Source organism: Zalophus californianus, chromosome 2 (genome assembly GCF_009762305.2).
Source record: "Zalophus californianus isolate mZalCal1 chromosome 2, mZalCal1.pri.v2, whole genome shotgun sequence".
Lineage (NCBI taxonomy): Eukaryota > Metazoa > Chordata > Mammalia > Carnivora > Otariidae > Zalophus > Zalophus californianus.
Window position 1 is genome coordinate 1185765 of NC_045596.1, and position 27247 is coordinate 1213011.

Genomic DNA, 27247 nt, shown 5'->3' on the forward strand with positions numbered 1-27247 from the left:
GAGTTCGTGAAAATGGCTCTGTAGGAGCTGTGGTGTGCCCTGTGGAACTGCAGGTGACAGTTGGGTGCAGGGCAGGTGCTCGCCACCCTGGGGACCCAGAGCACGTGGGAGACGTGCATTTCCAAAAAATGTTCCCTCAGGGTCTGAGGAGAGACCCAGAGTTTAGAACTGTTCCCTCTAGTTACTGCCATTGAGTCATACGTGTGGGTCTGTTCGTGGAAAACGTGCTCAGCTGGGACACGCCGTGGAGAAGCGCTCGCGCCGGGGCTCCGGGCCTGTACCACGGGCGCAGCAGCGGGCGGGCGTCCGGCCTGAGTTTCCCCGGGAGATGGCCACTAACTTTCACTTATTAGAAGGCCCAGCCCCACAAAGTGAGAAGCTGCTGGGAATATGAAGTTGTCTTCTCTCTTGGAGTTCCTCTTGACTGTGGGGAGTCCGGAGCGCCCCGAGGGCAGGGGTCCCGTCAGACCACCCGTGTGCCCTCCGCGGGGACTGCAGTCTCGGTGCTTGCAATGGGAGGGGAGGGGATACTCAGCGGCAAACGCTGTTTTCTGCTCTTTCTTCTTAAGATAACCTAAGGAGGACACGTATCCTGCAGAGAAGTATACACAGCCCTTCTTGAAAACTGCTCCTGAGGTCTCCTGCTCCTTGCACAATTGCAGGATGTCCTTGGACCCAGAGCCCTGTTCACGGCTTCTCCATGGTTCTGTGACACGAGCTCTTGGGGGTGGTGGTCTCTGCCAGGTTCTGACCACAGGGAAGAATCTGCTGCTGGTGTGAGGCTCCCTGGTGTCCGCAGGTCCGCGCCTCCCCCAGCACTAACAGCAGAGTTTTACCGACTGTGGCGGTCCCTTTGGTGCCTCTCCTACCGCCGTCCTGGAGAAAGGAGCCATACACGGCGACCCAGGAAACATGGGATCTTGATCATCAGTTGACTCCTGCATGTGGCTCAGGTGACCTCTGGAAATGCACTTGCTTTGGTAAGACACGGGGACTGGGGGGGGGGGGGGGTTCAGTTTAGAACTCTAATTTCTCTCAAATCGTCCTAAGAAAATACTGGATTGATGTATAGATTTATGCTCCTTATTCTCTGAACAACTTGGAAGGCTGTTCCAGCAACGGGTCCGGCGGCGCTCCTACACCCTCGCGCTCTGGGCCAGGGCCCGAGGCCGCGGGGTCCCTGCAGGAGTCCGCTCCTCAGAGCCCGGGGCCTGGGGTGCGGGCCACGCACCTTGCTTGTCCTTTCCCACCAGCGAAGGGACTTCTGCCGAAGTCAGACCATCAGACTGGGCTTGCAGTGCACTTTGGGGAGCAGATTAACTTATTTTTGTATTTGACGTAGTAAAAAATCTTGTGATTTTTTTGAGTCACTTTGATATTTTCAAAATCTACGATCTTTCTGAAGGAAATACTGGAAAAATTATTTTAAATATGGTTATCCTCTTTCCAAAAACTGTTGAACTAATGAGCAAATAACACTAACTTTGAAAAATCTCTAGAAAACTGGTTTATAAATCAGTACAACAAGGCTGCAGCGTGGCGGCTGAGCGCCAAGGGCTCTCCCATGGGGGCCAACGCGCTTTGCTCCGAGTCAGAGGGAGAGCTCGTGTAGGGGGATTTGGTCTTTCTGAACATCAGCTTCAGTCCTTTGTCATGAACACGAAGCAGAAACAAAACGAAAATTGCCCCAACATCTCCGGATTCCTCCGCATCAGGAACGGCCGGCACTGTGGCCCCGGAGGGTGAGGTCGCGCCTGTCCGTGCCAGCACTGGTCTCCGGGTGTGGGGCCCGGGGACGTGTCCACCCTGGCACTCATGACACGCGACCACTAGGGGAATCGAGTGTGGCGCCCATGGAGCACGGGGGAGACTCCATTTGCCCCGTCCCGCAAGGAGCCGCGCGCAACACCCTGCCTCCCGGGCCTCCCATACGCTCAGGTCTGCGCTTCGGATGCCTCGAGTTGTGATCCTGATCACACAAACCACGGGGTGTGTGTAGTGCCCACCTTCCAGAACTACCGTATTTCCGGGAATTAAAGATAAGCCTGTTTTGACGAAAATTAACACAAATGACTGTTGCCAAATTCTCGATCCTCCGAGCAGCATGGTGTTGGGTGTTAGTCACTAGAGTGAATTGCTCATGGGCGTCGTGGTGTCCGCCGTACCCTGTTGAGATGTGAAACGCCCTGTCAGAAATTAAATATGAACTGAAACGGTCTGTCGGTGTCGGAGCTTCCTACAGGATGAGGTCAGGCTCCTTTTAGGAACACTCGGTGCTCTCACTGGTCTGGATAGACTTAAAAACTTGAAATTCCTGCTGGGGGGTAACAGACTGAACTGTAGACATGAGAACTGCCAGTCAGGGGAAAATAGCATTTAAAGTGGGACATTGTGTTTGGAAAACTGTATATGAGTATTTTTGTATTAAAATTTTTTTAAAGGCTTTTTTTCTTAAACTTATTGTATATGGGGTTGCATTTTGAAGTCTGGGACTTTTTCCCACTTTTCCAGTTCCTTTGGCACCTGGCACAGCCCTGACATGCCCCCGTCCCCCGATTGCCGTCCTGCTCGCGACTTGCCAGGGAGAGGCTGACGGGGCCTCGGGAGGTTCAGCCAATACCAAAGTAAGTGGGGCTCTCCTTCTGGAAACATGCCCCCCCCCCCCGGGGTAAATAATTTGATTACCAAAAATCCCCATTGAGAGAGAAATGGTCAGGAGTCAGCTGCCGACTCTTCTCAGCTGGTGTTCACTCAGCTCCAGGTCCTCTGTCTTCTCCGATAAAGAGCCTCTGGCCGTGTCAGCGGGGGGTGACTGTCCTGCGGCCCCCACCAGCCCCCACCCCCGAGAGGGCCTGGAGCCCTGGAGCAGAGAGGCCAGGCTGGCCCAAAACACAGCTCCGGGGCTTTCTTTAGAAAAGCTATACTTTAATTACTTGGATCGTTTGTACAATGAAAACAGGCACCAGAAGACTGGTCTCAATGCTCACAACCATACAAAAGACAAATACAAAACCTGCGCATGGCGTGTGCAGCCCGGCGTCTCCCGCTCCGGGGCACGTGGCAGGCCGTCCCCACCCCGTTCTCAACTGTGCTGGGCCTCACTTTGGTCCCCTCAACCTCGTGGGACGGGAAGAGCGGCGCACTAGCAAGGAAGAGCCCTCCCTCGTGGTCAGTGGAATTTAAGAAAAAAATTAAAAAAAAAGATAAAAGTCTAACAGGCAGAGCTGTCGCTAAAATTAGGAAGTTATAAGTTTTTTGGTTAACTTTAACATTCAAAAATGCAATATTGAATCCAAAAAAGTATCTGAAATCACACAAAAGGTAACCCATATTAAAATTTAAAAAATAAGTCCAGAACACCCCCAAGAAATGAACCTAAAAGCTTCCGTGGGCTGGGGCTCGGCAGCAGTCGTGGGCCGGTCACGGGTCGTCCCTCAGCCCCGCAGTGAAGGTGGGCGGGGGCGGGGGGGCCCTAGGACACATTGGCCATGGGCTTGTACTTCTTGAAGCGCGTCCACTGGCCTGTGGCATAGTTCATCTCGAACACGGTGTCCACCAGCATGGTGGTGCTGCCCTGGCCATCCGACTTGGGCAGGTCCTCCGTGTGCTCGCTGAGCTTGATCTGGATCACGTCGCCCTGCTCCTGGCACGGGTTCTCTGTGGAGGGCAGGGGCTGCTGGGCGGGGCACTGGGGGGTGGGGGGGGGTGGGGGGGCGGGGGGCCCTCATCCCCCCACCCCGGCGGGGCCGGCCGTGCACACCCACCTCGGGAACCGGCCATGAAGCCCAGGATGAGGGCCTTCTCGGGCCGCGTGACTTTGTTGGCCGTCTTGAACATCTCCTGCGCAGCGAACATCTGCTCTCTCTGCAAGCATGGGGAGAGGGGGTGTGGGTACCCGGGCCCACCCAGCACCCCCGCCCGTGTCCACCTGGAGGCCCCTGCCAGGCACTCTCCAGGTGTGGGTGGCTGAGGCCACACGCCCTTCCTGGTGGCTCTCGCCTGTCACCTAAGGCACACCTACCGTGAGCGACAGGTTCTTCTTGGGCTGCTGCTGGGCAGGGGGCTGGGTCTGTGGGGTGACCATGGCCACCGGAGGTGTCTGGGCGGCCGGGGTGACGGCTGGAGGTGTGGTGGGCGTCAGCGGTGAGGTGGGTGTCGAAGGCGCAGGTGCGGCTGGGCTCGGGCCGCTGTTGTACATGGGGGCCCTCTGCTTGAACTGCGCTGGCAGCGCGGGGCTGGGGGCACTGGGCTCCTCGGGCGGCCGGCTAGCCTGCAGGCCAGCTTCCCGAGAAGACGGTGCTGTAGGCAGAGCAAGATCTGGTGAGGGGGCCGGCCGGGCCCGGGGACCCCCGCCCCCACCCCACCCCCCTCGGGAAAGTGGGGGGCAGGCTCTGCCCCACCTCCCAGGCCCTGACCACTCGACCCTGCTCGCCCTGAGACCTCAACTCCGGGTCCGCACGGCGGGGGGCGGGGGGGGGGAACAGGGACACCCCCCCCCACCTTGGAGCCAAAGGTCTCCGGCTTCTCCAGGCCGGCAGACGAGATGCGCGGCCCGGGGCCCCCCGCCCAAGGCCCTGGTAAAACAGGAAGGCCGCTGCCTCCAGCCCGATGAGGCCACTTGCGCTCCCGGGACCAAGCTCCTGGTGGGCAAAGCCAAGCCCAGTGGAGTGAGAGCCCCAGAGGCGAGGCCATCACCCCGGATCCTCCTCTGCTTCAGAGAGGCTGGGACCGTGAGGGGACCCCTGGGCCCCGAGGCGCGGTCAGCCAGGCCACCCCCCTCCCCCAGCAGACCGCGCTCCCGCCGCACTACGCTAAGGGGCCGCTGCCTGTTTGCCCCCAGAAAAGGCGGAGCAGGTGAAAACTTTGGGTTCGTTCCTGGAAACTCGCGCCAGCAGGTCAGCACCAGCAACGGCTCAGGAAGGAGGACACAGCAGCCCCGTGGCAGCGAGTCCGAGTCCGAGGCCGCTCCGTCCCACCCCAGCGCGCGGGCGGGGAGCTCACCTGCCGGGCTCTCGGAGCTGGGGACGTAGGACGAGGCCGGGACCGCGCTGGGTGTGGCAGGCAGGTAGCTCGTGGATGGCAGTGCCGGCTCGCTGTTCAGGGACCCGAGTTTCTGGAACACAGAGTTTACAGTCCCTCCAGGAGGCGGGGGGTGGGGGGGGCGCCCAGGGCTGGCTCCAGCGTGAGCCTCCACCCCCAACCCTGGGGCAGGACAGCGGGCTCCGCTCCCCTCAGGGCGGGACTGCCCCCATCTGCTTAGGGAGCTTCTCAAAGCAGCCGCCTCGGGAGAGAAGTTGCTCGAGGTCCCCTCTTACCACAAAGCCAACGATAAAGGGAAGACTCCCTCGTTGTAGGAAATGAGGGAACAGCCCCGCAACAGGAAGAAACTAAGCCACTACCCAGAAACCACCCTGGCCCCGGGGCCCTTCTCCAGCCCTAGCCCGGGGCCTTGAACCCACGCGCTGCACGGTCCGTGGGGACGAGACTCCCAAGCAGCAGGCCCTGTCTGGCCGCTGACCTCCCCAGTCACGGGCAGGCCTCGAGCCCCACACGCAGGGCCGACGGCCAGCGCCTGCCCGCCCGCCCTCCCTCCCTTGCACCTGCAAGGCCGGCACTGCCACCTCCGCCGGACAGAGGGGAAACCGAGGCACAGCAGTGCGGGGACTCGCCAAGGAGCCTCCCCCCCCCTACAGAGCACACGCAGCATGCGTGCGCGCAACCCTACTGCGATGTCCTCCCCCCGCCCCGGTCGGGGCCTCCGGCCGGCGCTGCCACCCACAGGGCACATCGTGTGGCTAACCAGCGGGCCGAGGGCGGCGTGCACGACGGCGCACGAGGGGCTGGGGGGGGGGGGCGGCAGGCGGGCCGTCGGGGACGCAGCCCCACCTGTGTGGACACCAGGCCAGCCGCGTAATCCGGGGTGGCGTTCTCCACCACGGTCTCCTCCTTGGCCGGCTTTTCCACCACTTCTGCATCTGCCAACAAAGCAGAGTCCTCGCCAGTGCCCCCGCCAGCGTGGCACCCCACGAGCGGGCCCCCGGGGTGCGGGAGGGGCCCCGTCAGCCGGCGGCCGGAAACACCTCGCTGAGCGTGCGCCTCAAACCCAAGTCTCCGGCAGAGCGCGCGGGGCGCTAGTTTCAGCGAAGCTCTGCCACGTGTGATCCCGGCTCCCCCGTTAAGGACCATCTCGTCACAACACACAGGCCACCGGTGGCACGAGAAACACGAGACGGACTGGTCGGGGGCGCGGGCCCGACCCGCACGGACCCTGCAGGGAGCCCCGCGGACGTACCGAGCGTCTTCCTCCTCCTCTTGGCCTCCCGGCCGGCGCCCACCATGTCCAGCTCAGAGATGTCGAGCAGCTGCCAGAACAGACAGAGGCCCGCCCGTGACTGCCGTGTGGGCGGCGCCGGGCCGCTCTGCTGAGGCCGCAGAGAACCGAGGGGAAGTGCCCACCTTCACTCCCCTCTCCTTGCGCAGCGGTGTCCTCGAGGGCGGGATGGGGGTCCGGTTCCCGGCAGCGCTGAAGACACTGGGGGCGGCGGGACTGCGGAAGGGCGCCTGCTTCGGGATGCCTTTGAGCGGGGCTGCGGAGAGGACAGCGCCCGTCGGTGGCTGCCTGAGGACGGGGCCGCCCCGCACGGCAGGGCTGCGGGCAGGGGCTTGTCTCCTGCCCCTTCCACGCTGTGCCGCAAGAAGCAGAGCCGCTCCGCCAGCCCCCTGGACGGGAGCGAGGCCCAGTGCCCTCCCTGCCCCCCACAAGCCTGTCAGGGGCTCAGCAGGCACGACCCCGATTCAAACGGACTGGCTGGGTCTCTGAGGGGGTGGGGGTGACATCACCAGGGCACCAGCGACCCCGGGCATTAGGGGGTGAGGGGCCACCTCTCCGGGGAGCCAAGCGCTCAGGCGTCAAGTCAAAGAGCGAGGCCACAGGAAGTGATGACATCACAGCCAATCTATGACATTTTTGCCAAAAACACCAAAAAAAGATCCATGCCTACAGCCACCCACCCTAACACACCAGGACTCTCAGCCTAGCTTCCTTCTTGCCCCTCTCGGTGATGAGGACCGTTCACGGCTAGATCCCCAAACGCTCTGCAGACAGAATCCCCCCCACCCCCCAAGGCTGGTCCCCAGGCTGTCGAAACGGACTCGCCTGACACACAGGGACGGTGCGTCCTGAACAGGGCCTGTCCCCGTCCCCGGGCGTCTGGCGCCTCCCCTCCGCCGCCTCCAGGACCCCATCTCAGCACTCGAACATGGACCCACGCTGCCATGCCACAGTGTGACGCGGGCGCAGGCACCGCCAGGACCAGAGAAGCACGCTGGACCTTGAACTGGACGCTGTGTCAAGGGCACAGTGACCACGCCACTGCCCCCAGGACCTCGCTGGGTGGGGCAGGCCCTACAGAACGGGGACCCCCCCCAGCCCAAGGCTTCCCTTTGGGCTCCGACAGGTGTGTGCATCTCAGATGACCCAGCTTCCCTGCTATTCGGTCGGCCCTGGGCCCTGGGCCGCGGGAGAATGGCCATTCTGCCCTCTTTGGGTTTTCTGTCCAGTGCCTTCTGGGGACAAGCCCCAGGGCAACCGGGTCTTCTGGTCACAGCATCTGTTCTGTTTGTGTGCAGGGCTGTTTCCAACCCTGAGGGAGGGGGGAGGTGCGGCCTGACAACACGAGTTGCAGGGGCGCCCCTCTCTCTCTGCCCACAGAGCAGCTCTGGCCGTGACCCACACCGACCCACACCCGCCTGTGCTCGCTACACAGAGAGGGAGGGAAACGCTGGTTTCCCTCAAATTCTGGTCTGGCTCCTCTTAGCATGTTCACACAAACTTCCAGGTGCTTCTGCAAGTGGAAAACCTGAACTCAACCCTGAGCTCTCTCGTCATTTCACGTGTTCCCTTCACTAACACACCTCAAGGCGCCTTCAGGGCCTGTGGCCGGCGCCGATCTCAACACTTAAATGACGCTGCTAACAAGGAAAGACCGTGACTTTGAGGCTGAGCCCCAGGTTCTGACAGGCCAGGGACAGCTCAGACCTGGGGCCGGCCCAGGAGCGTGCAGCCTTACTTGTGGTGTCCATCTTGCGGAGCAGCCCCCGGCCCTTGGCGTGGAAGGGCACCCCCGCGCTCCTCTTCAGCTGCTGGGCCGTCTCGGTGGCTGTAAAAGGGTTGCGTCAGGTGAGCCACGCGCCCTGCACCGCAGGGGCGCGACGCCTTACTAAATCTGGCTCCCGAAGAAGCCTGATCTGTATGCACTGTTACAGACACAGGGCCCGCTTTTCCTAAATAAGCATTCACGCATTCCCTGAGCAGCCCAGTCCGACTTCCAATGTCCTGTTTTCTGCTTAGCAAACCCTACTCTCAAGGAAGCAGAGCCAGGGGGGCAGAAAGAACCGCACTCCAGAGGCCCCAAGAGGGGCTTTCTGTCTCTCCGGTGGACCGGAGGGAGGCCCCATTGGCCCGGTGGAGCATGCCCACACAGGCGGTCACCGGGCAAGGTGTGCTGTTTCTCCTCACAGATGCATAAATATGAGGAAGGAAACGAGAATTTCCTGAGATGGCTCGGTGGGATGGGAGAAGGGGAAGGTGAACCGCGAGGTGGCGGGGGGGGGGGGGGGGGGGGGTGGCGCACCAACTCACCATGCGGGCACCGGGGCCTGAGCCTGCGCCCCCGTCCTGCCGGCTCCATGAAGCCACAGAGCAGCCCCGGACCCAGGACCCTAGCTTCTTGGCAATCAGGGCATTTATGTATACGGTTCACACCAAGTCCACAGCCATTCAAAATAAAAGCTAAATGAAATCTGAGTTTTGCCATTTGGTTGAAGGACTCCATTTCCTTGCCTTTTTATCTGGCAAATATCTTCCACATGCATTTGATAACACCACTATTTGAGAAAACATTAAATAAAATGGCCAAAAATCTTTAAGGTCAAAAGGACATCATCTGCAACTCCAGAAAAACACAAAATTCTAAGAGTGAGGGCCCAGCCTTTCAAAAAGCCCTCACGAGGCCACCTTTCTCACTGCCCACGTGACGTGGTTTGTAGATTTCATTTTTTGTAACAAAGATTAGACACTTTAACCTAAAAATTCTGAAGTTTCTAAAGCAGACTTCAGAACACGATTTAGCATAGCAGTGATAAATTTCTAAAAAAAAAAAAAAAAAAAAAACCCAAAACTTTATGTAGCCACTGTCTTGAACGAAGTTTAGGTATCATAAAATCTAAAGGAACTCTAGAAATAAAAAGCACAGAGGAAGACAGAAGCGTGACCTGAGCCGTGGAGTCCCTAGCGCTGCTGGGCCTCCAGAGGCGGCCGGGGCGGGGGGGGGCACTCACATTTCTGCAGGAGCTCTGCCCTCAGCGTAGCGCTCTTCGGTTTCCTTTTTAACTGAAAATGTTTCACTGGGGGAGTGAGGGGTCCGGCGAGGGTCGTCAGGGCGTTTTTATTCAAGTACTGGCACTCCAGGGGCAGCATGGCGGATGCTTCACACTCGTTCACTGCTCATTCGAGAACCAACACAACACGTTAGGAGCTGCCAGGCCCTCACCTGGCCGTGGCTAGCACAGCTCATGTGAAAATGCGAACCGAAAATGCAGTCTCCCATTTATGGTCCTGGATCTTCCGCTTTGTTTTCAACACAGAAAACAAGTGCATGGACTCCCCAGAGGCTCCACTCCACCATCACCCAACAGTCAAGGCCGCCAACGCAGCTGGCGGTCAGATGGGTGGCCCAACCGCTACATCCTGGCTTGCCTGCTACTCGTCAGCCCGGGCACCACAGATGAACGTCAATACAACCATTTTTGGAGGGTGCTGTAAGCACCCTAAGGGCATCAGAAATGCTGAGACACGCCCCCAGCAGCAGGAAGGGAAAGTCTGTGGTGGTCACAGCCTGTGGTCGCTCCCGGCCCCTGCTGAATCCTGGCCCTCAGAAGCAGCACCCAGGCAGCTATCTGGCTCTGGGTGTTCACCCAGGAGTCTGAGCTCAGGAGAAACCCTGGGGGAAGGAGCTCAAACCCAGCCCCCACTCTTCCTGTGCACCCCTCCCCCATGCCAAACCCTCTAGGACCAGGTCCCCCAGCGGCCGAGGAGCCCACCTGCAGCTGAAGACAGAGCAGGCCCTTCCCACCCAAGAGATGTCACCCAGGTGGGCATGGACCTCGCTGGACCCTTGTCAAGCTAAGCACCAGGACAGAGACATCTTGGGTCTACTTCCCGGTGCTCCTGCAGCATCCGTGGAGCGTGTGGGCCATTAGAGATCAAGTGAAAACCGACAGTGTGACAGGGTAGTCACCTCGTAGGGGAGAAAGGGCTGTGTCAGGGGCCACCTGCAGGGAATGATGGTCCAGCCACTCGGCCTGCAGCAGCACGGGTTCCGTCTCTAAGGGGCACACCAGATCCAGTTCTCCAAATGAGGAGAGGAACCTGGGGAGGAACAGCCTGCCTCCTCCTCTATGTTCTTTCTGACCATTTGAGAATAGTTCCTAAATGGTTTTCAGCTCACGTTCAAAACAACTGAACTGGTGATATTTTCAAGATGCATTTCTGAGCATCTACTCTGTGCCAAGGAATGTTCTAAGCTCTAGAGTGCATTGCAACCTGAAGGGGCAGAACCCATGGCCTCAATGAGCTGAGCAGGGAGAGAGGGCACGTGAACGCGAAAACGGTGTGAAATCTCAGATACAGCAGCAAGTGCGGGGAGCAGCGGCCTGTCCTGAGCTCTGTCTGGCTAGAAGCTGGGGGGCAGCGTCCAGGGCGGCAGGGGCGGGCCGTGTACACAGCGCGCAGGCACAAAATGCAACATTCTAGACGCCAAATTCACTCCAGAAAAAGAGGTTTAAAGGAAGACCTGTTTCCCTCCTCCCAGCATAAAACACACACACAAATACCCTTTTCTCTAAGTTCTCCTAAAATATCTTGAACGTTGGGATTCTGCTCTTCGAGGTCAAGGTTAAGCGAGCCTGTGTCGGGAAAGGACTTCAGGATGTCAGCTACCATGAGAACCCAGGGGTCCGAGTCCAGGGTGGCCAGCTGGATAATCTCCGCCAGGGCGCCCTTCATCTGCCGAGAAAGGAGAGACAGTAGCCCTGAGCGGGGGGCCCCCAAGAGACACCACCCCTGCCCACCCCTCCCAGGAACACCCCCCCCACCACCACCACTCTGACACGCGCCAGCGCCTTGCTCAGGATGGTAGGACGGAGTGGGGCAGAAGCCAGCGTCTGTGCACCTTCGTTTTTAAACAGAGGGGAGCCCCCTCTGCACCCCGCTGTAGCTTCTGCGGGGCACACGACAGCATCCCACCTCTACAGCAACTGCCTCCACGCCCCATCCTCTCGGGAGCCTGCGGGCTCTCCTTCCTCTGTGCCCCCCACCCACGGCCATCCCACTTCCCCGGGCTGCCACAGCCTCTGCCAGCTTGCGACTCCCACTCACAGTGATGCCCCCACCTGGGCCAGTTGCCTGCCCACCCTCCCCTGGGGGGCCGCATCTCCCCACAGCCTCCGAGATGGCTCCCAGAGGCACCCAGGCCCCTCGTGTGCCCAAACAACAGCAGACGGGAAGGCTGTCCAAAGACGGGCAACTGCCTTTGAGTGCACGCTACCCAGAACCTATGGCAGGCCACCAACACCCCTGCTTAGGAAACCTGCTGATGGGGCAATTTCGGGATGGGGAGGCCGGCCCACAGTCCTGGGAGCACTGACGTAGGTGGCCCAGCCACGCTCAGCAGAACAGAGGGCTGGGGAAGGGGCAGAAGGCGGCGCACAGCTCTGGCTGTGTGACCCCCCCCCCCCCGCCGCCCTGTCACGCCACCTCTCCGGAATGGGCCAGAGCCCGGGGAGGCCCAGAGCTCCTTTCCATTCCTCAGATGTGAGATTCGTCACTCCTGGCCTGACGGTGTCACCACACCCAAGTGCACGTCGGGTCCCACCCACCAGGGGAGAGGCACCCCTGCCCGGAGCTCAAAGCTCCGATTCTGACACTGGGCGCCCCCTGTCGGCCACACACAGGACCGGGCGCCAGTGGACGGGTTCTAAAGGCCGTGTCTTGAAAGATGCAGAAGTATGTTCTTTTCATGGCAAAAACTGTAAACGTTTATTTTTTAACATCTGTGGTGGGGGGCGTTTTATTGTTATAGAAGAATGGCCCCACCCACCACCTTCCCCCTTTTCTTTAGCTGAGCTATAAGCTCTATTCTACATTAAAAACAAAAAGGCACAAAATGAAAATTTAAACAATTTTGCTTGTCTCTTACTACAGAGTTAAGGATAAAAACAGGTCTCAGGCAAACTAAAATTATATATAAAAAAATTACTCCTATCTAAATGTGTCTTCAGTGGCTCAGTAAGATGACAGGTTCCACCGTCAATGATCACCCCCAAAGCACTGAGAACAAGAAACACAGACTGTGTATGTGAGGAAAGTCCTGAGCGCCCATACTCGCAGAGGACAACGCAGGAAGGGAGAGGCCACAAAGGTGATGTGGGCCCCACGGGCCGGCACACCTCACACACCCGGGAGACCAGCATCAAAAACGTGGGCAGCAATCAATGTTGGCAAAGGGGCAGAGAGACTGGAGCCCTCTGGACACACCGCTGGGCACGTAGCACTGGGAGCCGGGCTGGCGGTTCCTCAAAGAGATGAGCATGGAGACCAAGCAGCTGCAGTGGATCCTACGGGGCAGTGGAAAGAATGAGGCCACCACACACGCACCGATACAGAAGCCTCCCAAGATGAGATTTACAATGAACCAGACCCTCTAACAACCTACCCGTTCTATAGACCCCGAGTCTCTCCCGAGAGCCACAAAAGGTGGGGTGTTAGGGACACAGACACAAGCAAGACATAAGACCTGATCTCAAAACGCTCACAAGTGAGCACAAGATAAACAGAGAATCCACTTGTGTTCACGAAAGCCTACTGTTTTGGGGCACCTGGGTGGCTCAGTCGTTAAGTGTCTGCCTTCGGCTCAGGTCATGATCCCAGGGTCCTGGGATGGAGCCCCGCATCGGGCTCCCTGCTCCGCGGGAAGCCTGCTTCTCCCTCTCCCACTCCCCCTGCTTGTGTTCCCTCTCTCGCTGTGTCTCTCTCTGTCAAATAAATAAAATCTAAAAAACAAAAACAAAAAAACCCCACTAAATCTTCAACAAGAATCCTACATTCAGCCATGTTTTCATGGTAGGCTTTCACTGGGTTTCTGGGGGGACACAGATGCTTGAATAAGAAGCTTCCAGTTCGGGCGCCTGGGTGGCTTAGTTGGTTAAGCGACTGCCTTCGGCTCAGGTCATGATCCTGGAGTACCGGGATCGAGTCCCGCATCAGGCTCCCTGCTCAGCAGGGAGTCTGCTTCTCCTGCTTCTCCCTCTGACCCTCTTCCCTCTCGTGCTATCTCTCATTCTCTCTCTCAAATAAATAAATAAAATCTTTAAAAAAAAAAAAAGAAAAAAAGAAGCTTCCAGTTCGGGCGCCTGGGTGGCTCAGTTGGTTAAGTGACTGCCTTCGGCTCAGGTCATGATCCTGGAGTCCCGGGATCGAGTCCCACATCGGGCTTCCTGCTCGGCGGGGAGTCTGCTTCTCCCTCTGACCCTCTTCCCTCTCGTGCTCTCTATCTCTCATTCTCTCTCTCTCAAATAAATAAATAAAATCTTTAAAAAAAAAAAAAAGAAGCTTCCAGTTCTTGCAAGAGGGCAACCTGGCATGGGCCACTGGAACATCGCATGCCCTCACAGGTGCGTGTGCTCACAGGCTCTCCCTCTCTCTCTCTCTCTCTCTCTCTCTCTCTCTCTCACACACACACACACACACACCACACACAAATCCCTGAGAAAAAAAGTTGGCCTGCATCTAAATGCATGGTTGGAGACAGATCTGGGACTCTGAGGAAAATAAAACTGGCTTCCAATCTCACAGCATTAAAGACCCATTAGTGAAATGAGAGAGGCACATATAACGGCTTCTTAAAACTTCAAAAGCACAAACCATAAACCAAAAAATTTATTACTGTGTATTAAAATGAAAGATTTCTGTTCAGTGAAGGGCAAACGAAAAAGTTAACAGACAGGTAACAGAATGGCAGATGCAATCTGTAATGTTCAAAACCAGCAGTGTTTACTATCCAAAATATACAGAGTCCCTGCAAATCAACAAGACAGCAACCCCAATAGAAACAAAGGCAGATGCTATTCTTTTTTTTTAAGATTTTATTTATTTATTTGTCAGAGAGAGAGGGAACACAAGCAGGGAGAGGGCCAGAGGGAGAAGCAGGCTCCCCGCTGAGCCGGGAGCCCGATGCGGGGCTCGATCCAAGGACCCCGGGATCGTGACCTGAGCCGAAGGCAGATGCTTCACCGACTGAGCCCCCCAGGCACCCCGAAGGCAGATGCTGTTCACAGGCAATGAATAAGGCAGAAGTTTGAGAAGGCAGCGAACACAGGAACAGCAGCCTCAAATGAACACAAGGTAGCACTTTCCAACCACCTGATCCACAAAAACAGAAAAGTGGACGGACCCGAGGGGGAAGGGTGGGGGCCCAAGCGCACACTGCAGGTGGCAGTGAGGGTGGCACCATGTCACCATTTAAGCAGCTATGTTCTACGACCCAACATTCCCACCCTGGGCGCAGATCCCAAAGAAACCTTCACAGTGACCCCTGGGTAAGATAAGAAGCTCTGTGCTGCGGCATTACTTGTCATAGCCGGGCTGGAGAGCGGTGTGCACAGGGACACCAAGCATGGGGGCGCAGCGTAGCAGACCCGGAGTCTGCCCGTCTTCTGCGGGGGGCCTGACAGTGCCTACTGAGGGCTTGCGGGCCACGTCAAAAAAAAAAAAAAAAAAGGAATGACAGACACAGCTTTGAACAATCCCTTTACTAACGTGCAAACGTTCTTAGCTCACAGGCCTTACGAACAGGTCACAGCCAAGTTTGCCAACCCTGGGATTAGATGAAGAGCAACATGGGTGAATCTTGAAAATAATGTTTTGTTTAAAAACTCTGACTTAAGTACATAGACAATATAATTTACATCAACTAAAAATAATATGCTCTGGGCGCCTGGGTGGCTCAGTCGGTTAAGCGACTGCCTTCAGCTCAGGTCACGATCCTGGAGTCTCGGGATCGAGCCCCGCATCGGGCTCCCTGCTCAGCGGGGAGTCTGCTTCTCCCTCTCCCGCTCCCCCCTCTTGTGCGCTCTCTCTCTCTCTCTCAAATAAATAAATAAAATCTTTAAAAAATATATATATGCCCTGAAGGATGTGAACAGGTTCTCTACCAAAGAAGATTTGCGGTACGAGCCTGACGAGAGATGCTCGGCGTCGTTAGTGACTATGGAACACTGAGCCCTAGGACAGTGCCTGAGAGGGCAAGGACACCACCAAACGGAGAGCGTGGCAGCTGGAGCCCTGGCCACTGCCAGAGGGAAGGTAACACGAGACCGCCACCTTGGAGAGCAGCCCGCCAGTTTCTTTAGAAGTGAAATACAGAGGGGTGCCTGGGGGGGCGCAGTCGGTTAAGCATCCGACTCTTGGTTTCGGCTCAGGTGCCGATCTCAGGGTCGTGGGATCCAGCCCGAGGCAAGCTCTGAGCTCAGCAGGAGTCTGCTGGAGATTCTCTCTCTCTTCCCCTCCCCAAGTACTCTCTCTCAAATAAATAATTCTTTTTTTAAAAAAAGGGAAGTGAAACACACACCTAGCACCTAGCTACCCATCTCCTGTGTGTTTCCCCTGGAGAATGACAGTCCACACGAGGAGATACCCGTTTCTGGAGCATGTCCACACGGAGGCAGCCTACTCAGCAGTCAAAGTTAAGAACTATAGGGGGCGCCTGGCCGGCTCCGCCGGAGCATGCAGCTCTTGATCTCAGGGTCATGAGTTTGAGCTCAGGCTGAATGTAGAGATTATTTAAATAAACTTTAAAAAAAAAAGTTAAGAGCTAGGGTGCCTAGGTGGCTCAATCGGTTAAGTGGCTACCTCTGGCTCAGGTCATGATCCCGGGGTCCTGGGATCGAGTACCCTTACCGGGCTCCTTGCTCAGCGGGAGCCTGCTTCTCCTTCTGCCTCTCCCCCTGCTTGTTTGTTCTTTCTCTCTGATCAATCAATAAATAAAAATCTTCAAAAAAAGTTATGAGCTATTAGTACACATGGACACATGGGTTAATCTTAAAATTATGATGTTAAGTGAGAGAAGCCAGACCAAAAACATCACTCTGTATGATTCCATGAAATAATACTCTAGGAAATGTGAACTAATCTACAGTGACAGAAGCAGGTGCACAGGAGAGGGACAGGAGACCCAGGTGGTGATCCTTCTCTGTGCTAGTTTACAGGTGTGCAGAGGTCACATCACACGCATTAAATACAGGCAGTTTAGGTCAATTACACCTAAAAGCAATACACACACTTTTAAAGGACACATGCAAAAAGACACATGTTAAACAGAACTGGGGCGCCTGGGTGGCTCAGTGAAATGTCTGCCTTCTGCTCAGGTCATGATCCCGGGCTCCTGCTCAGCAGGGAGCCTGCTTTTCCCTCTCCCTCTTCCCCCACTCCCTCTCCCTTCCCCTGCTTGTGCACACACGCTCGCTCTCAAAGAAATACATAAAATCTTTAAAATAAATAACGAGAAGAGAACGGTTGGTGCCTGCGGAAATGTGGGAGCAGAACATGGGGGTAAAAGTAAGTGCCACAGCACAGACTCCGTAGGAAGGAAGAAGGAGTCAGTAAACAGTTTAACCACAGACGAAGGAAGGGATGGGGTGGTAAGTTAGACACTATCCAGACCATAAGAAAGAAAGGAAACCACTAGAAACTGCAGAAGGGAGACATTCGGCTCAGGAGACAGAGGGAAATCCCACATGCACCTCCTTGGAGAAGCAGACAACAAGGGAGAGAAACTGAGGTATAGGCAATTATGTGACGGGATAACTGCTGAGATTTTCTAGAATAGACGGAAGATACCTGTAATTTCAAAAAGCCCACCAAAACATGCCATAGGAAAATACAGGACTACAGAGTGACCCAGTGTCCTGGGCCAACGCTCTGAGGCCATCAGGGGGAAGCCTACAACCTGATGCGGGCTCCTGCTTGCTGTGGGATGGAGCTGCACCCCACAGGCAGAAAAGAAACAACAGAGGTGCTGGATGGGGGCGGGGGGGGGCATGGCAGCAGAGTTGAGGTAAAATGTTAATGAAGTGGTGAGTCTGTGAGTCAGAAGGTCTGTGTCAGAACCGTGACGTGCACCTGGGTGCAGCGTCCTTGAACACAACACAGGTGAGAGCGAGGCTGTCACGTCCACACGTTCCTATCCGACTTTCTGCCCCTGACTTGGAAAGTGAGGCTGTTTCTCTGTGTCTAAGCGTCAGATCCTCCAAGTAAAAGTGGGACATTTCATTCTCGTGAAGATGATTTCAAGCAGCAAAGTTTCCGAGCTGTCATTTTGGACAGTGGGTTCTCGGTGAATAAGAGCCACAGTGAGTAAAGGGTGCGCTATGACCACCCTCCCAGCTGCAGTGTGACCTTGGGAGAAACTGCCTCTGGTTCACTCTGCAGCTGGTCTTACCTTTCTGATAGTCCAGCTGATGAGTCTACAGTTCCCCAGTCCCTGAGCACTGGCATCCCTAGGACTCCCCCTGGTCATCTCATGAGTTGGTTAATTTTGCATAATAAACAGTACCTCATGGCCACCTCTGCTTCCCCAGAACTTCCACTGGTGCCAATGTCAATGTCTTAGACCAAAGTGATCACCGGTTTTATCCAGTACCAGCATTTATTATTTCCTAAACACCCTTTCAAATATAGCCAAAACATCAAGTCACTGTTTACCTTTTACGACACTTTGTAATTTAATTTAGCAAAACACCTCATGTACATTGTCTCCCAAAATCATTAGCCTACATTTTCAAGACATCATTCTTACTCCCCTAACCAGATAAAAATTCTTAGAGCAGGAGCCTCAACTGAATTCTGTACCCCTCACTAAATAAACCAAAGCAAGGGATCATTCAAATCTCTCTTACTCCTCCCAGGTATTAGCTAAGAACTGTTGTTTATTTAGCTTTTGAGAGGAACAGATACATCACAAAACAAGTAAACTGGTTTCAGGATTCCACTAAGAAACACAAGCTGTAGCAGATGCTATGATGGTTAATTTGACTGGGCCAGGGGTGACCAGACATCTGCTCAAACAGAAGTTCTAAGTATGTCTGGATGAGATTAATATCTCAATTGGTAGACTCAGTAAAGCAGACTGCCCTCCCTAATGTGGGTGGGCCTCATTCACTCCACTGAAGACACAACTCCAGCTTGACTGAACTGGAACACGGGTCTTTCCCAGTCTTCAGATATGGACGAAACACTCATTCTTCTTGGGACTCCAGCTTGCTGGCTTTCTGACTAGCACTACACATCAGCTCTCTTGGGTCTCAAGCATGCTGGCTGCAGATCTCAGGACTTCCTAAATTCCATAATCATGTAAGCCAATTCCTTTCCATAAAAGCCACCCCCCCATATATGGCATATATAGGTATTTATAGGGCACACACACACACACATGCACGCACGTGGACACACCCTACTGGTTCTGTTTCTCTAGAGAACTCTGTCTCACACAGTGTGGAACACATCTAGCCCAGTTATCTAGTCCCCCTGTATCTATGGTCCTATGTAGAAAACCTTAATCTTTAGAATAACATCCCAAAAGTATCAGACCCTTAAATAACTTAAGAAAGATAACTAAGTGAATTAAGATGTTTTAAAAATTTTCTTGGGGCACCTCGCTGGCTCAGTTGGTAGAGCATGTGACTCTCAATCTTGCGGTGGTGAGTTTGAGTCCCACACTGGGTGTAGAGATTACTTAAAAATAAAATATAGGGGCTCCCGGGTGGCTCAATTGGTTAAGTGTCTGCCTTCGGCTCAGGTCATGATCCCAGGGTCCTGGAATCGAGCCCCGCATCGGGCTCTCTGCTCAGCGGAGTATCTGCTTCTCCCTCTCCCTCTGCCTGCTGTTCCGCCTGCCTGTGTGCCCTCTCTCTGTCAAACAAATAAAATCTAAAAAAAATAAAATAAAAAATATTAAGAAAAGAAAAAATTTTCTTAACACCAAGAAAATAAAAATGCTTTTCAGAAAAGTAAACTACCCAGAATTACCTAATTGTTTTTCAATCCAGCTAGTAAGTTCTTAATTATAACTTCTTATAATACGGAGGTGCCTGGCTGGCTCAGCTGGTAGAGCATGTAACTCTTGGTCTTGGGGTCACTGAGTACAAGCCCCATGTTTGGTACAGAGCTTACTTAAAAGAAAATAAAAAATTCTTATAATATGGACAAAGTCCCAGAACTACATATATTGATATATATCAATGAAAAAAGCTGATATAGGGGCGCCTGGGTGGCCCAGTTGGTTAAGCGACTGCCTTCGGCTCAGGTCATGATCCTGGAGTCCCAGGATCGAGTCCCGCATCGGGCTCCCTGCTTGGCAGGGAGTCTGCTTCTCCCTCTGACCCTATCCCCTCTGATGTGCTCTCTCTCTCTCATTCTCTCTCTCTCAAATAAATAAATAAAATCTTTAAAAAAAAAAAAGAAAAAAGCTGATATATCTATATTAAAGCTGGACAAAAAAAGACTTTAAGGACAAAACATTACCACATATAGAAATCTCTATATAAAGATCCATGGTTCAGTTTACCAGGCAACTATAACAGTTCTAAATTTGCATATACCTAATAACATAGCCTCAAAATACATAAAGCAAAAGTTGATAAAACCATAAGGAATGACAAATCTATATCATAATAGAGATCAACATACGCCCCTAATTGATAAAATAGTTTTTTAAAAATCAGTAAGACTACAGTAGACCTATATAATACAATAAACAAATTGACATAATGAACTGTTGGGTTCATTGGGTAGTGGATCTCAAAACTAGAGATTAACATGCTTCTCAAGTTCAATCACAATGTTTACAACAACTGACTATATATTTCGCCATTAAGCAAATCTTAAATTTCAAACAACTAAAATATTGTACACTGTATTCTCTGACAAGTACTCAATACAGCTAGAATTCACTAACAAAAACATAACTATAATCTCTTACTCTCCAATGTACGGAAACTAAGAAACAATTCTAAACTATATAGCATCAGTGAAGAAATCATCATAGAAATTAGGAAATACTGTGACTTAGTAATGAAAATGCCATTTATCAGAACTTGCAAGGATGCAGCTAATGCTGGGAGTAGAAGAAAATTTATGGCTTCACACATATATTTTAGGAAAAAAGCTAAAAAATGAAGTCGCACTCAATCTCCAACTTAAGAGATTAGAAAAAGAACAAAATAAAAAAGAAAGTAGAAGGAAAAAATAATGAAAGTGCAAAAAAGTAGTGAAACAGAAAACAAATACATAACAGAGAATATCAACAAAGCCAAAAGTTGGTACTTTGAAGTCTTAGAAAATTGACAAGTATCTGATGAATCAAGAAAAAGAAAAATGAGAGAAAAAAAATGAAAAAGGGAACATCACTGCACATGCTTCTGATATTAAGAAGGTAAAAGGATATTAACTATGTTATGCTAATAAATTTGAAGTTTAAGTAGAAATGGCTAATCCTTTAAAAATATATATAACATTTAACCTTTACTTAAGACTATAAAACCAAAAAACAATACTCAAAAATCTTCCCACAAAGAAAATCCAGGTTCCCCATATGGTTTTATTACTAAGTTCTACCAAACATTTAGCAAGAAATAATTTGATTATAAAACTTTCCAAAGAAAAGGAAAACAGAGGATACACTACAATCCCTTTTATAAGGGTAGCATAACTTCATACCCAAATCTGACAAGACAATATGAAAAAGTAAAATTAGAGGGGTGCCTGGCTGGTGCAGTCAGTTAAGCACCCTACTCTTGGTTTCAGCTCACGTTATGATCTCAGGGTCATGAGATCGAGCCCCACAGTGGGCTCTGTGCTCAGCACGGGGTCTGCTTGAGATTCTTTCTCCCTCTTTGTCTGCCCCTCCTGCTCATGCTCTCTCTAAAATAGATAAATAAATCTTAAAAAAAAAAAGATAAAGTAAAATTAGAGGTAAATTTCACCCATGAACATAAATATAAAATTCCTATACAAAATATCAGGACAACATAATCCAACAATATAAAATGGCTAAATTGGGGGCACCTGGGTGGCACAGTTGGTTGAGCCTCTGACTCTTTAGTTTCAGCTCAGGTCATGATCTTGGGGTCCTGGGATCAAGCCCCACATTGGGCTCTACACTCAGTGCAGAGTCTGCTTCAAACTGTCTCTCCCTCTGCCCCTTCCACCCCATGGTGTTCTCGCTCGCTCTCTCTCTCAAATAAATAAATAAATATTAATAAATAAATAAAAATAAAATGACTAAATTAGGTTTATACCTCAGGGATACAAAGTTGGTTTACACTTAATGCTATTCCATAAATATGGAGAATTACATGCCAATTGTAACAAATTAACCATTTGTTAAAACTCAAAACCCATTCATGTTCACACCACAGGATGGCTATATCAAAAAGACTGATGATAACAAAGGATGGGAAGGTGTGAGAAACTCGAACACTCAAAAGTCACTCGTGTAAAATGTAAACATGCTAAGGCCACTGTGGAAAACAGTTTGGCAGTTCCTCAAAATAGTTATAATATGATCCAAGCAATTCTTCTTCTAGGCATATACCTGAGAATTGAAATCCAATGTCCACATTGAAAACACAGGTCTATAAAAACTTGTTATGAATTCTCACAGCAGCATTATTCATAATAGTTAAAAAGAGTAAACAACCCAAATGTCCATCAACTGACAAATAATTGATGAATAAAATGTGGTCTATCAATACAGTGGAATATCATTCAGTTACAAAAAAGGAATGAAATAGAAACATACTACAACATCAACGAGCCCCGAAAGTATTACACTAAGTAAAAGAAGCCAGGCACAAGGACCACATATTATGTGATTCCACTCACACGATGCCCGGAACAGCTAAATCCCTAGGCACAGAAAGCAGATTAGTGGCTGCCTCAGGCTGGAGAAGGTGGGAGTAGTGGTGGAGGGGAGACTGCTAACAGGTATGGGTTTACTTTGGGGCTGATGAAAATGTTCTAAAATTGACTAGGACGATGGTTACACAACTCTGAATATACCAAAAACCACTGAATTGTCCATTTCAAATGAGTGAATTGTATGGTATGTGAATTATATCTCAATAGAACTCCTAAGAAAACTCATTCATGATTACAACTTTAAAAAAAATTTTAAGAGCTCCTGGGTGGCTCAGTCGGTTAAGTGTCTGCTTTTGGCTCAGATCATGGTCCTGGAGTCCCTGGATCGAGCCCCATGTTGGGCACCCTGCTCAGCAGGGAGTCTGCTTCTCCCTCTCCCTCTGCTCCTCCCCCTACTCGTGCTCTCTCCCTGGCTCACTCTCTCAAATAAAATCTTAAAAAAAAAAAATTAAAAAAAATTTAGAAGTAGGGGCATCTGGGTGGCTCAATTGGTTGAGTGTCTGCCTTCTGCTCAGGTCATGATCCCAGGGTCCTGGGATGGAGTCCCCCATCTGGCTCCTTGCTCAGCAGGGAGCCTGCTTCTCCCTCTGCCTGCCGCACCACCCTCCCTTGCTTCTTTCTTTGTCAAATGGATTAAAAAAAAAAAAACTTAAAAAAGATAAATAAATAAAAAATATATTAAAAATCTAGAAATAGAAGAGAATTTCCTTAACCAGATAAAATCTATCTACCAAAAATAATAGGAAACATAGTATTTACCAGCAGAACAGTCAAAGTTCTCATTGTGTGATAAGAAAAAAGACAATGTACTGGAGGGGTCCTGGTGGGTGCAGCAAGGCAAGAAAAAGTAGTAAAAAGTAATTGGAAAGAAATTAGTAAGTACACAGAAAAAGAAAGAGTCAACAGGAACATTATTGCAATTGGTAAGCTTTAACACAGAAGCTATTCACAAACTCATCTAAAAAAAATATTTAACAGATACCATTTATGACAGCATGAAAAATATGTCTAGTAACACATCTAACAGAAGATGGAAGATCTCTATGAAGAAAGCCATAAAATTTTATAACAAATAAAGGAGATCTAAATAGAGAGGTATGCCCATATTCACAATTTATCAGATTCAATATTATTAAGAGGATTTCACCCCAGAATGCACTATAAACTCAACTCAGTCTTAATCAAAATCTCAACATGATGTATGTGTAAACTGAGGAGTGAAGATTAAATATATACAGAAGTAGAAACAACTTAGAGTGGCCAAAGATGCTTCTAAAGAATAAAGTGGGAGGGTCTGCTGTGAGCTGGCAAGACATGTGTATACAGTGGCAGTAACAGGACCTAGTGGGTTATTGACACAGTGATATATAAATAGCCTGAAGGAACAGAGCAGAGCCCAGGCACAGACCCACAGAAGTGACAGTGCAAATCAACAGCTGCTTCAATAAATGGTGCTGGACTAATCGGACATCCATGTGGAAAACAAAACTGGACTCCCAGCTTGACACAATGGTCAATTCCAGGTAGACTGAAGACTCCAATGTGAAAGGCAAACTGAGCTGCTCAAACAGGACAGCAGGAGCACCCTCCCTCCAGGCAAGGCACCACATCCTGAACAAGACAAACTCCGCCCCGATCACAGGGGAAACCAAGACTGGCACCGGCCCCCAGTTACAGCTGAGAGCGTCTGTACCTCCACAGATTCTGTGAAAAAGCCTACGAGAGGCTTAAAACTGGAAAAGAGCTGTAAAATATATAACTGAAAAAGAACTGCTAGCCAACGTTTATATATATATGTGTATATATATAAAGTTTTTTAAAAAACTACATAGCAAAAAAAAAAAGACTGTCAGGAAAAAAACCCACAAATGATGTAAAGAGGTAACTCACAAAAAAGAAAATCAGTGAATAATACATGAAAGGATGCTCAACCATGTTAGTATTAAGGCGAACACAAGTCAAAACCACCCAACGCGGTGACTGTACTTACTTACTGTATTGCATATTTGAAAGCTGCTAAGAGAAGTCTTAGAAGTTCTCATCCCCCCCCCCAATTCTGCATGTACGGTAGACTTACTGTGCGGATCATAAGCAATATATGCAAACACTGTATCATTATGTTGCATGTCTGAAACTAACATTGTATATGTCAAATTACAGCAGGGGGCACCTGGGTGGGACCAATTCTTGGTTTTGGTCAAGTCCTGATCTGAGGGTCCTGTGGTTGAGCCGCAGGAGGGGCTCCCCGTTCAGGGGGGAGTCTGCTTCTCCCTCTGCCCTCCTCCCTCACGTGCGTGCTCTCTTTCTCTCAAAGAAATAAGAAAATCTTTAAGAAAATTTTTTTAAGTGGTGCAGGTACTTTGGGAAAAAACAAACAAGAAAAGCCACCGAACACCTTTATGCACCCAGCAGGCTGGCAAGTGTGGGTGAGGAGTTTAATCTGATACAACCACTTTGAAAAACAATGTAGCATAATGCGATGACCCCACAACCCCAAAGCTAGATATCGTACCCTAGAGAAGTCCATGCTTCCTGACACCCTAACGCAAACACAATAACGCTGGCAACAGCATTATCCACAACAGCCAAAAGCTGTCCACAACCCATTGTGTCCCCAGAACAGGACGGATCAAGCGCTGCCCGCTCCGGGAAGGGAACACTATTCAGCAAGGAAAATTAACCGGGAGTCGCGGCAGTGTGGATGCATCCACCCCGGGCACACGCACGCGCACAGCAGGCGCCGCTACTCGGCCAGCCCCACAAATGTGCACCTGTGCACCGGCTCCACCGGGCCACAGCGAACTTAGAAACTACAGCAGTGTCCTCACAAAAACTGCAACAGTCGTGGCACAAAGTTGAAGCAACCACGGGGCTTTAGTATCTTGAAAAACTACTTTACCTCGCACGAAAAACGACACCATATGCCGTTATGGAAAAAAACAGAAGACAAATCTCACACATCCACTCATTTGAACACAGTGAAGTGTTCGTGCGTGGAAAGAATTCAAAGAATACAGGGCCCTGAACGAGCGGCTATTCCGTAAGATGCCCAGAACAGAACCCGGAGTCCACCGCGCTCCCCGGCTCCGGATCCCGGCTCCGGAACCCGATCGCGGCTCCGGGGCTCCCCAGCCTCCCCTCCCGGCCGGTGGGCTCCAGCCCCTCCCCACCAGCAACCCGGGCGCGGGGAGGGTGAGGCCTGTGGGGCAGACGGTCCGGAGCCAGGCAGGCCTGACCCGGGAGAAGATTAAGAGGGTCCGTGGGCAGGGGGGCGTGAGGGTCGGGGACGAGGGTCCCGGGACGGGAATGAGGGTCCGTGGGCAGGGGGAGTGAGGGTCGGGGACGAGGGTCCCGGGACGGGAATGAGGGTCCGTGCCAGGGGGAGTGAGGGTCGGGGGGTCCCGGGGCGGGAATGAGGGTCCGTGGGCAGGGGGAGTGAGGGTCGGGGGGTCCCGGGGCGGGAATGAGGGTCCGTGGGCAGGGGGAGTGAGGGTCGGGGGGTCCCGGGACGGGAATGAGGGTCCGTGGGCAGGGGGAGTGAGGGTCGGGGGGTCCCGGGGCGGGAATGAGGGTCCGTGGGCAGGGGGAGTGAGGGTCGGGGACGAGGGTCCCGGGGCGGGAATGAGGGTCCGTGGGCAGGGGGAGTGAGGGTCGGGGAGGAGGGTCCGCGGACAGGGGGAGTGAGGGTCGGGGACGAGGGTCCGCGGACAGGGGGAGTGAGGGTCGGGGGGTCCCGGGACGGGAATGAGGGTCCGTGGGCAGGGGGAGTGAGGGTCGGGGGGTCCCGGGACGGGAATGAGGGTCCGTGGGCAGGGGGAGTGAGGGTCGGGGGGTCCCGGGGCGGGAATGAGGGTCCGTGGGCAGGGGGAGTGAGGGTCGGGGACGAGGGTCCCGGGGCGGGAATGAGGGTCCGTGGGCAGGGGGAGGGCGGGTCGGGGAGGAGGGTCCGCGGACAGGGGGAGTGAGGGTCGGGGACGAGGGTCCGCGGACAGGGGGAGTGAGGGTCGGGGGGTCCCGGGACGGGAATGAGGGTCCGTGGGCAGGGGGAGTGAGGGTCGGGGGGTCCCGGGGCGGGAATGAGGGTCCGTGCCAGGGGGAGTGAGGGTCGGGGGGTCCCGGGGCGGGAATGAGGGTCCGCGGGCAGGGGGAGCGAGGGTCGGGGACGAGGGTCCTGGGGCGGGAATGAGGGTCCGCGGACAGGGGGAGTGAGGGTCGGGGGGTCCCGGGACGGGAATGAGGGTCCGCGGACAGGGGGAGTGAGGGTCGGGGGGTCCCGGGACGGGAATGAGGGTCCGCGGACAGGGGGAGTGAGGGTCGGGGGGTCCCGGGACGGGAATGAGGGTCCGCGGGCAGGGGGAGTGAGGGTCGGGGGGTCCCGGGACGGGAATGAGGGTCCGCGGACAGGGGGAGTGAGGGTCGGGGGGTCCCGGGGCGGGAATGAGGGTCCGCGGACAGGGGGAGTGAGGGTCGGGGGGTCCCGGGGCGGGAATGAGGGTCCGTGCCAGGGGGAGTGAGGGTCGGGGGGTCCCGGGGCGGGAATGAGGGTCCGCGGGCAGGGGGAGCGAGGGTCGGGGACGAGGGTCCTGGGGCGGGAATGAGGGTCCGCGGGCAGGGGGAGCGAGGGTCGGGGACGAGGGTCCGCGGGCAGGGGGAGCGAGGGTCGGGGACGAGGGTCCGCGGGCAGGGGGAGCGAGGGTCGGGGACGAGGGTCGGTGGGCAGGGGGGCGTGAGAGTGGGAGGGGTTCCGGGTGACGGTGAAGGTCCGGGGCAGGGCTGCGAGGGGGTACGCAGGGACCGTCGGAGAGGAGGGGGCAGGGCCCGGGGTCTCGGGTCACTGGAAGGGGCGGCCCCGCGCCCCCACCGCCGCCCGCCTCACCTCGTCCACGGTGCGGCGCGGGAGGTGCAGCGTCCCGAGCAGCAGCTTGAGCTTCACGGCCGATGAGAGGCCGTGGAAGCAAAGGCGGATGTTGTCGATGACCGCGGCGGTGAGCAGGGACGCGATGCTGGGCGGCGCCCACAGCTCGTCCGTGGCCCCCAGCTTGTTGTGCAGCCACAGGCCCGTGTCGCTCTCCCGCATGGACGCCATCTTGGGGGGAGAAAGCCGGGTGCCGCCGAGCCGGCATCTTATGAAGACACCTACGCGCCCGCGGCGAGGACCCCCAACATGGCGGCGCCCGCCGGAGAGGGCCGCGGTGGCGTCTCTGGAGGGGCGGG

At 53.5% G+C, this 27247-nt stretch overlaps 1 protein-coding gene across 2 annotated transcripts; it reads right to left on the reverse strand.

Annotated features, from left to right (window-relative positions):
* Window positions 1–51: 51 nt before the first annotated feature.
* On the reverse strand, window positions 52–27247 carry NELFA (negative elongation factor complex member A). 2 transcript variants are annotated; one of them, XM_027598264.2, is made up of 13 exons: window positions 26910–27247; window positions 10894–11065; window positions 10299–10385; window positions 9340–9501; window positions 8070–8159; window positions 6457–6587; window positions 6293–6362; window positions 5887–5975; window positions 5002–5113; window positions 4022–4299; window positions 3765–3864; window positions 2686–3657; window positions 52–2166 (listed from the first exon to the last, which is right to left on the reverse strand). In XM_027598264.2, exons 1-12 carry the CDS (start codon window positions 27117–27119, stop codon window positions 3473–3475), a joined length of 1686 nt encoding a protein of 561 aa, XP_027454065.1. In that variant the 5' UTR covers window positions 27120–27247; the 3' UTR covers window positions 52–2166; window positions 2686–3472. The 2 variants fall into 2 exon arrangements, with proteins under 2 accessions (XP_027454065.1, XP_027454064.1); XM_027598263.2 differs by lacking the exon at window positions 10299–10385.

What these genes read in the sequence shown, in the direction of transcription:
- NELFA (XM_027598264.2), bottom strand. Translation starts at nt 27,119, where the DNA reads ATGGCGTCCATGCGGGAGAGCGACACGGGCCTGTGGCTGCACAACAAG. An exon ending in CTGGCCTGGTGTCCACACAG is followed by an intron (nt 5,114 to 5,886) that starts GTGGGGCTGCGT and finishes TCTGTGTTCCAG; the next exon opens with AAACTCGGGTCCCTGAACAG. An exon ending in CTTCATGGCCGGTTCCCGAG is followed by an intron (nt 3,658 to 3,764) that starts GTGGGTGTGCAC and finishes TGCCCTCCACAG; the next exon opens with AGAACCCGTGCCAGGAGCAG.